At 39.8% G+C, this 9,912-nt stretch overlaps 1 protein-coding gene across 1 annotated transcript; it reads right to left on the bottom strand.

The window, feature by feature from the left end:
* Positions 1 to 5,298: 5,298 nt before the first annotated feature.
* Positions 5,299 to 6,263, bottom strand: LOC114323411 (putative disease resistance protein RGA4). The gene is made up of 2 exons (XM_082918736.1): positions 5,781 to 6,263; positions 5,299 to 5,361 (listed from the first exon to the last, which is right to left on the bottom strand). Exons 1-2 carry the CDS (start codon positions 6,261 to 6,263, stop codon positions 5,299 to 5,301), a joined length of 546 nt encoding a protein of 181 aa, XP_082774862.1.
* Positions 6,264 to 9,912: the final 3,649 nt, after the last annotated feature.

The following is a 9,912-nucleotide window of genomic DNA, read 5'->3' as shown; positions in this document are numbered from 1 at the left end:
CCAACAAAACATGCATGTTATGGCTCAAATCTCAAATATAGTTATGCTAACATGCCATAAACACCAAAACACATTGCAATGGAGCCCAATTCACAATTAATTCACATGCATGCCCCAATCTCCCATCAACTCATTCCAATACAAACAAAATCATACATTCAAAGCTCATATCTTAATTATTCAAACATGCATGCTAACCTTGATTTCATTTCCATCCCAAACAATGCAAGTGGTGTTCATTCTCATGGAATACAACAAAAGCATGCTTGCATGTAAGATTTAACACCTTTATTTCCATGTTCAACTCAATACATGCTAGATTATGCATTTCCACAACAATCATATACATGCATGCCTTCATTGACCTTCAATTGAACACAAGTAACTCAATTCCTTTACATTCAAACTAATTCATGCTCTTGATCATCTAATAAACTTGAATTCACAAGATAATGACTATAAATGCATGAATCACTCACCAAGGAGCTCTAATCTTCCTAATTTGGCAATACTTGAGCTTAATCTCCAAAAGGTCCAAGTCTTGAACCACAAATGCAATATTCTCTCCTCTCTCTCTCTCTAACAGCCGGCTCTCTCTCAATCTCAATTGTATAACTCAGATTTTTAGTTCAATAGAGTTAAAGGAGAGTGTAGTGCTAACATACAACAAGCCCCATTAACATATTATTTTAATAAAAAATAATTGGCCACTCAATTCATCAATTTAATCAATTTAATCTGACCCGAATAAATTTTCAATTAAATTTCACCGTAGGCTCTAAAAATTACGCTAATCACAATGGCGTAATCAATTTTGGGTTCTGTGGCCGATAAGGCCCTCAATTTAATTTTCAAAGCAGATTATTCAAATAGATATTCCTACGGTGAACAGATAAAACTTCAAAATCACATATATTCATGTAATGGCACATAAAATCATGCTAAACACATAATCATACTCAAATTAAGGACCAATTAGCATACTACGGGACAGGGGTATCACAAAGATGGTGGACTCTAAAACTGTCCTGAGTCAAGTCCAAGAGTTCCAAGTGATTCTGCACGAGATACATGTAGAAGGGATGGTCCTAAGTGAGTCATTCCAGGCAGCTGGTTTGATTGAGAAGCTGCCTAACGGCTGGAAAGACTTCAAGAACTACTTGAAGCACAAATGAAAGGAGATGACAGTCGAAGAGCTTGTTGTCAGACTCCGGATTGAAGAGGACAACAGGAAGAAAGGAGGGAGTACCTCTACTGTCAAAGCCAACATGGTTGAGCATGGCGAGTCCTCGGGGGCGAGGAAAAAACCATCGACAGGCAAAAGCTCAAAGTTGGGGGCTAGAGGAGGAATCTCCAAAAGGCCAGCCTACAAGCCAAAGGAGCCTACTTTTAGGTTCGATGGCAAATGCTTTAACTGTGGAAGTGACGGGCATCGGGCAGTTGATTGTCTGAAGAAGAAACCCTATAGGAAAAACCCTCCCCAACACAAAAATTGGGCATATATGGCTGAAATAGAGGAATTGTCACACGATGTGGACAACATGCATCTGTCAGCCGTCGTGTCAGAAGTGAACATGGAGGGGTCGAACCCGAGGGAGTGGTGGGTGGACACTGGGGCCACTCACCATATTTGTGCAGAGAAGAGAATGTTCACAACTTTCGAACTGGTTTCAAACGGGGAGAAATTGTTTATGGGAAACTCTGCAACCTCAGCTGTTGAGGGTAAAGGCAAGGTGATCCTGAAGATGACTTCAGGAAAAGAACTGACTTTGAACGATGTCTTTTTTGTGCCGGACATTCGTAAGAACCTTGTCTCGGGGTCTCTCCTAAGCAAGCATGGCTTCCACATGGTGTTTAAATCAGACAAGGTCGTGTTGACCAAGGACGGGGTCTATGTGGGGAAGGGATATATGTCAGGTGGTATGTTTAAATTGAATGTAATGACACTTATCTCTAAGATTAATGAGAAATCTTCTTCTTCTGCTTATATGCTTGAGTCCCCTAATTTATAGCATGGTAGATTAGGTCATGTAAATTTTGACTCTTTACGTAGATTAATCAAGTTAGATCACATACCATCTTTCAAGATTAATCCACAACACAAGTGTGAAACTTGTGTAGAAGCAAAATTGACAAGGTCTTCTTTTCATTCTATTGAAAGAAATACCCAGCCTTTGAGTTTAGTGCATAGTGATGTGTATGACTTGAAACAAGTACTTCATCACTTTTGTTGATAATTGCACTAAATACTGTTATGTGTATTTGCTTAAAAGCAAAGACGAGGCTATTGATAAATTTATTCTTTTTAAGAATGAAGTTGAGAATCAATTAAGTCGGAAAATCAAGGCATTGAGAAGTGATCGTGGTGGTGAGTATGAACCCTCGTTTGCCGAGACTTGTGTTCAATTTGGGATTATTCACCAAACCACAGCACCTTATTCGTCTCAGTCAAACGGTGTTGCTGAGGGGAAGAATAGGACGCTGAAAGAGATGATGAATGGAATGTTGATAAGTTCTGGGTTGCCACAGAACTTATGGGCGGAAGCAATTCTCTCCGCGAATTATATTCTTAATAGAATACCACGGAAGAAAGTGGACAAGACTCCATATGAGTTGTGGAAAGGTCACAAGCCTTCATATAAATACCTACGAATGTGGGGGTGTCTTGCAAAAGTGGCGGTACCTACACCCAAGCGGGTTAGGATAGGTCCGAAAACCGTGGACTGTATTTTCATTGGTTATGCACAAAATAGTAGTGCATATAGATTTCTTGTGCACAAGTCTGATATTTCAGATATACACAAGAATACTATCATGGAATCTAGAAGTGCATCTTTCTTTGAAGATGTATTTCCGTGTCGTCCCCAAGACAGGGTTCCGAGTTCCATGAAAGAAATAGATGATCACGAAGACGATCACATAGATGATCACATGGATGATCAAACAGCTGATCAAATAACTGATCAAGTAGATGATCAAGCTGATGAAGTAGATGAGCCAAGAAGGAGTAAAAGGGCTAGAACCACAAAGTCTTTTGGTCCAGACTTCTTGACTTATATGTTAGAGGGAGAATCTCGAACGTTCCATGAAGCTAAGACTTCACCTGAAAGTCCTTTATGGAAAGAAGCAATTAAGAGTAAGATTGACTCCATCTTACAGAACCATACTTGGGAGTTGGTTGATCTACCCCCAGGCAGTAAGGCCTTGGGGAGTAAGTGGATCTTTCGAAGAAAAATGAAAGCGGATGGGTCAATTGACAAATATAAAGCTCGGCTAGTTATCAAAGGATACAGACAGCGAAAAGGCCTGGATTACTTTGATACGTATTCACCTGTGACAAAGATTACATCCATTCGCATGGTGATTGCAATAGCAGCTTTACGTGGTTTAGAAATACATCAGATGGATGTAAAGACAGCTTTCTTAAATGGAGATTTAGATAAAGAAATCTACATAGAGCAACCCGAGGGGTTTTCAGCTCCAGAAAAAAGTAAGAAAGTCTGTAAGCTTGTCAAGTCATTGTATGGTTTGAAGCAAGCTCCCAAACAATGGCATGAGAAGTTTGACAATGCTATGTTATCAAATGGGTTTTGAATCAATGAGTGTGATAAGTGCGTATATGTTAAAGACACTGACAAAGGTTATGTCATTTTGTGTCTATACGTTGATGACATACTCATTGTTGGTAACAATGATGAAATGATTAAAGCTACCAACAGATTGTTAAACTCTAAGTTTGACATGAAGGATATGGGCCTTGCAGATGTCATTCTGGGTGTTAAGATCACCAGAACATCTGGTGGTATTGTACTTTCTCAAGCTCATTATGTTAATAAGATACTTAAGAAATTTGGAAAGTCAGATACAAGTATATTTAGGACACCAGTAGACTTAAGTCTATATTTGACCAAGAATAATGGTGAGAGTGTCTCTCAACTAGAATATTCTCGGGTCATTGGGAGTTTGATGTATATGATGAGTTGTACAAGGCCGGATATCGCCTACGCTGTTAGTAGGCTGAGTAGATACACGAGTAATCCTAATGCTACTCATTGGAAGGGCATTATGCGGGTGTTGGGGTATATCCGTTACACCCTGGATTATGGGCTGCATTATACCAGATACCCAGCGGTACTAGAAGGGTATAATGACGCAAATTGGATATCTGATATATAAGATTCCAAATCCACTAGTGGTTATGTGTTTACCCTCGCAGGGGCAGCCGTGTCTTGGAAATCTACCAAGCAAACGTGTATCTCGAGATCAACGATGGAATCTGAGTTTATTGCTTTAGATAAAGCAACTGAAGAAGCTGAATGGCTTCGCCAGTTTGTTGAGGATATTCCACGTTGGCCAAAACTTGTGCTAGCTATCAGTATTCATTGCGATAGCCAATCAGCGATTGGTCGGGAACAGAGTAATATGTATAATGGAAAGTCTAAACATATCTGTCGTAGACATAATTCCATATGACAACTACTCTCAAATGGAGTTGTCTCTCTAGACTATGTCAAGTCTAAGGACAACATTGCGGATCCGCTAACCAAAGGGTTAACTCGAGAATTAGTAGAAAAGTCGTCAAGAGGAATGAGGTTAAGGCCTTTAGTAAAGATTACCGGAACGGAAAACCCAACTTAGTTGACTGGAGATCCCAAGATCTAGGTTCAAAGGGACAACCTAACTTCGTGTAATGAGTGAGTCACTGAAGAGGTAAATCCTCTTGCCCATTCCTTTATACAGTGATGCCCTGTGGGGGTGAAAAGTTAAGCTAATGCTTTTAATGACCTTAGTGATGTGGTATAATGAAATACCGTATCTAGGTCACCTATGTGAGTGCGAAGTGGGGCCGCTTCTTTAAGAATTACCAAGGCCGAATTCTTTAAAAATACTCACAGAACCAGGCTAGTGTTCCAGGACCATACCGGACACACCAGTGAGAACAAGAACAATGGTTGGACTAACTCCTGTGTGAGGTCTATTGTCTCGATTTACATAAACGGCAGAACAGTTCAAGACATCACGTTTACTGGTCAGCCAATAAATCCGATAGACTTTCACTACGAAAGGTTCAAGGCTAACAGCTACCTTTTCTGATGCAGGGTTAGTCTATGTGCTCTCTCTCTTTCCGAGTCTTTGTTGATAAGCGTTGAACGTTTGCTGTATTCGGTCAATTTTTATTCATGTGGGGGATTGTTGGAGAAAAATGGTTGAATAAGAAATTGTCTCATAAATGTGTATATAACTCACACATTTAAGGCTCATCAGTTTTACAAAATTGATTGGGCAGTTTTGCTAGCATTAGTTGCCAGCCTTGATGGCTAGAAGCTCCTCCCCTCTCCCCATGGTGTACAAAAGGAGGCCCTATTCCTTGAAAAGAGATATAGAATTTTTCCTTGACATCTATACACTGTCAGTCTACTTCTCCTATAATTTTCTTCTTGAGAGAAAGTGCTGCCGTTGTCCATTCGCTAAACTAATCAGAAAGTGCTTCTGTTGTAGCTGGTAAAAACCGTCGTATCCTGGGAAGTAGACGCCGGCGTACCTCTAGCACCCAACGGTGAGGCGGCGAATTTATTTTAAAGAGACTGTGATATCACACAGGCTTCGGTTTGCTTCCTTTAACCATTTTATATTTTATCTGTATTTTATTTAGCATGTTATTTTTTCTGGGATTGAAAGTTTGTTTTGTTCATCTCATAATTTTACGATATGCAATGTGAAATTATGTAATGTGAGTAGTTTTTCCCAACAGCATCCGCGTCCTTTCTTCTACCACAAACCTCTAATTCATCTATATGAGGTCCTGTTTGTCGTCGTTCTATCATATGAGGCCGCTCATACACCATTCTCTCCCTGAACTGGAAGTTAGACATCTCTCTTGCTATATCATCCAACCTCTCTTGAATCGTTGTCAGCTTACGAGGCATAACATAGTAGTTTGAAACAGGCTCAAGAGCTAAGCAAACCATCGGTACCTTCTTTTTCTTCATTTTTCTTTGGAGAAACTGGATGGTGACCTCGTCCAGAAGGTCATCAATGTCGTAAACCACATCGTGAAGCTTTCTCAGCCAGACCTTAACCTTCTTATCCTTGAGCTGTTGTTCTTCTGCATCTTCGATGACTGCTTGAATCACAGGCAGGGTAGCTTTCAGCTTCTCGAGCTTTTTCCGATAGTGGCTGTTGAACTGAAGCTTCATCAAAACCTGTGAAGCAAGTTTTTCGAAGATCAGCTGTAGAAGGGGTGATACTACTATTTGAGCCATGACACACAGCTTTTGCAAATTTTATGGTGTTCTGTTTGGTTGCTGTGAAAACAAAAGCAAGCGATAAAGCTTTGTGATTTGCAAGGTTGGTGTTATCATTCTACCAGGGAAATTGCTAATCTTCATCTTTGTAGATTCCTGGAAATTATCAATTAGGAGTTGTGAATTGTCATAATCGTAAGCACCGCAGTCTTTGGCCATCACTGGGAAAGTTTTTATTTTTATTTTGTGAAGGAGTAGACTTCTCTTGAGTCATGGAGGTTGTTTGGTCAGTCCAATCCTGCATTTTGTCAAGCATCGTGTTGTTGGTTTTGATGATCTGAACCGATCATTTTTTAAATCGATGTGATAATCCTAGTCACATATTTAATTATATTTGTTTTAAGTCAAAAAAATAGACACAACACAAGTATGATTTTGATAGTATTGTTCATTTTTTTTGAAAATAAATATAATGAAATCGTGTGACTATGCTTATTGGATAGATTAAGTTATTTATTTATTTATTTATTATGAATTATCTATGCACATAAAATTAGAAAATGATCGGATTGGATCAACAAAACTAGTGATGAGGCGGCTGCTGTTGCTTCTCTCCTATTGTCCAGCCCCCCCCCCCCCCCAAAAAAAAAAAAAAAAACCAAAAAAAAAAAAATTATATGTTTTATAACACCAGTCTAATTGATCTCACTTGTTTTCTGAACATTGTTGAAAGTTTTCCACCATGAACGGGATATCGAAAAGACTTGGATTAAATAATATTTCGAGTCATGAAATTAACTAATATATATATATATATATATATATATATATATATATAAATATTTGGGTGGAAAGGGACTATATAATCAATGAAGTCAACTAAGGAAACTTCTTTCACTTTGCAGAGAGCCTTTTTTGCACAAGACAATAAAACTCAGAATAGTCTTTGCCCAATGATTATTGAATTTTTGGGATTTGGCACTCAACAGACGTGGACCATTTCTAGCAATCTTAATCAAAATATCTAGTCGAAATCCCACTTTATTAAGTAGTTAGCTATTGTACACAAAATTATTTTAGTTTTTTTTTTTTTTTTGATTACTCAGCTTGAGGGATTTTTCTTGAAGTTAGTGAGCTATTTTAGCGAAATTAATGGTTAGCTTGCGTTCTTGTGGATGCTCTTAGAGCATCTCCATTGGAATTTGCTGAAGGTATCTGTTGGTATAGAACACTCGCTCACTGCACCTGCATAGTATGGAAGACTCTTTGATCATTAAAAAACAGATTTTCCTTCTTCAATCTTTATGTATGTTCTCTTTACAATCTCTTCCAACAGAATTCCAACTAGAAATTATGCGTAAATTTCTTTTTCCCTTGCAAGATTTTGATGTTTAGGTAAAGGAGACATCTGTTTGTTCCTTGTATTTTTATTTGTTTTGACAAACAATCTGTTCATTGTGTAATTTGTTGAATTTTTTGTTGTTGATGATGCTAAGTAATTTTTTGAGATTGATTTGGATTTGTTATTTTTATTTTATTTTGTAGTGAAATTTATGTTTAAGCATAGGGGTCGTTTGTTCAAACACAAATGATTATATGGACCCAACCTATCACTTGTTTGCTCACCAATTGTTCAATAAGGTATCGTTTGGTAACATTTACGTTTTCAGTTTTCTATTTATATTTACAAAAATTTAAAAAACTCAAATAAAAACTTGTTTGATAAAATTTTTGATTTATAAATCAGTGGTTTCAGTTTATAAATTTGGCTAAAAAATAAAAACACAAAAAATGTGTGTCCATTTTCAGTTTTCAGTTTTTTTTTTTTTTTTATCACCCAACATTAGCCACCACCCGCCACCATTTTCCACAACCATCTTCCGCCACCACCAACCACCCTCCACCACCACCTGCCACCACTACTCACCACCCACCTGCTACCACCCGCCACCACCACCTACCAGCCACCACCCACTTGCCACCACCACCACCACCACTACTCACTTGTCATCTACCCGCCACCACCCACCACCTGCCACTACCATTCACTGCTCGCCACCACCACCCGCCACTTACTTGCCACCACCACTCACCAGCCACCTGCCACCACCATTCACCACCTGTCACCACCAGCCACCCACCACCACCACCCACCACCCACCCACCCGCCACCACCACCCACCACCACTACCACTACCACCACCACCACCACCATCACCCACCACCCACCTACCACCACCACCACCACCACCCACTCGCTACCACCTACCACCCGCCACCGTCACCCACCCACCCACCACCACCACTACCAGTCACCCACTTGCCACCACCAACCACCACTCACCACCACCACCCACTCGCTACCACCCGCCACTGTCACCCACCCACCCACCACCGCCGCCACCACCCCCTACTCCCCACCACCTGCCATCCGCCACCCACTTGCTACAACCACCCACCACCTGCCGCCACCACCACTACCACCACCCACTCGCTACCACCCATCACCGGCCACCGTCACCCACCCACCCACCCGCCACCACCCACCCACCCGCCACCACCCGCCGCCACCACCACCACTACCCACTCGCTACCACCCACCACCCGCCATCGTCACCTACCTACCCACCACCACCACTCGCCACCTACCTGCCACCCATCACCACCCGCCATCGACCACTCACCATCCACCACCCACCACCACCCGCCATCCGCCACCCACCTACCACCGCCACCAACACCTTCCACTCACTACCACCCACCACTCGCCACCATCACCCACCCACCCACCCACCACCACCGTCACCACTTTCCACCACCGTCTTCTGCCGCCCACTTGCCACCACTTGCCATTTCTCACTCTTTTTTATATTTTTAAATTTTTTTAAACATTTTGTCAATTACCAAATGCGTTTGTAGTTTATGTTTTTCTAAAAATAAACAAAAAATAAACAAAAACTAATTTATAAAATTTTTATAAATATAAACTGAAAACGTAAACGTTACCAAACACACCCTAATTGTTCCATTCTAGCTTTTTCATTGGAGTGGTAGACTACATAATTCTTCACTGTAGTTAACTACATAATTTTTATATAGAATTTTGCCGACAATGTCATTTATTGTATTTGTCACTAATAAAATGTATGATTTAAATATTTATTTTTAAAAACATAATTGTTGTTAATTTTTTTAGTGAAAAACTGAACAAGTTACAATTTATTGGATTGGCCTATTTTTATTTTTATTTTTGTGGATAAAATACATAAAATATCTGACAAAATAAACGATTTAAATTATCAAAACGAGACCCGTAACAGGTCTTATGGGCTCAAATAACACCCTCCAGTCAACTCGAGGAGATCCTTCTCCTTATGGGTTATTCTCGAGGAGATCCTTCTCCTTATGGGTTATTAAATGGGTCTCAATAGGCTATTTGTTATAAAATTGATAGGTTCAAGGCAACGGCAATTTGAGAGAAGACAAAAGTAATTTTTTTTTTTCCGTAGTTTTTTTTTTTTTTTGGTCACATTATGCAACTCAAAATTTATTTGAAAAATTATCATAAAATAAATGGATAGATTGAATGTGACTCGTCACGTCAAGTTTGAATCTACATCACACAATTTAATTTTTTTAGCCCTTACTTTTTCAGACTCCCTAATCG

This window comes from Camellia sinensis, chromosome 3, assembly GCF_055761805.1.
Source record: "Camellia sinensis isolate YWXY chromosome 3, ASM5576180v1, whole genome shotgun sequence".
NCBI lineage: Eukaryota > Viridiplantae > Streptophyta > Magnoliopsida > Ericales > Theaceae > Camellia > Camellia sinensis.
This window is presented reverse-complemented; position numbering and strand designations above follow the sequence as displayed.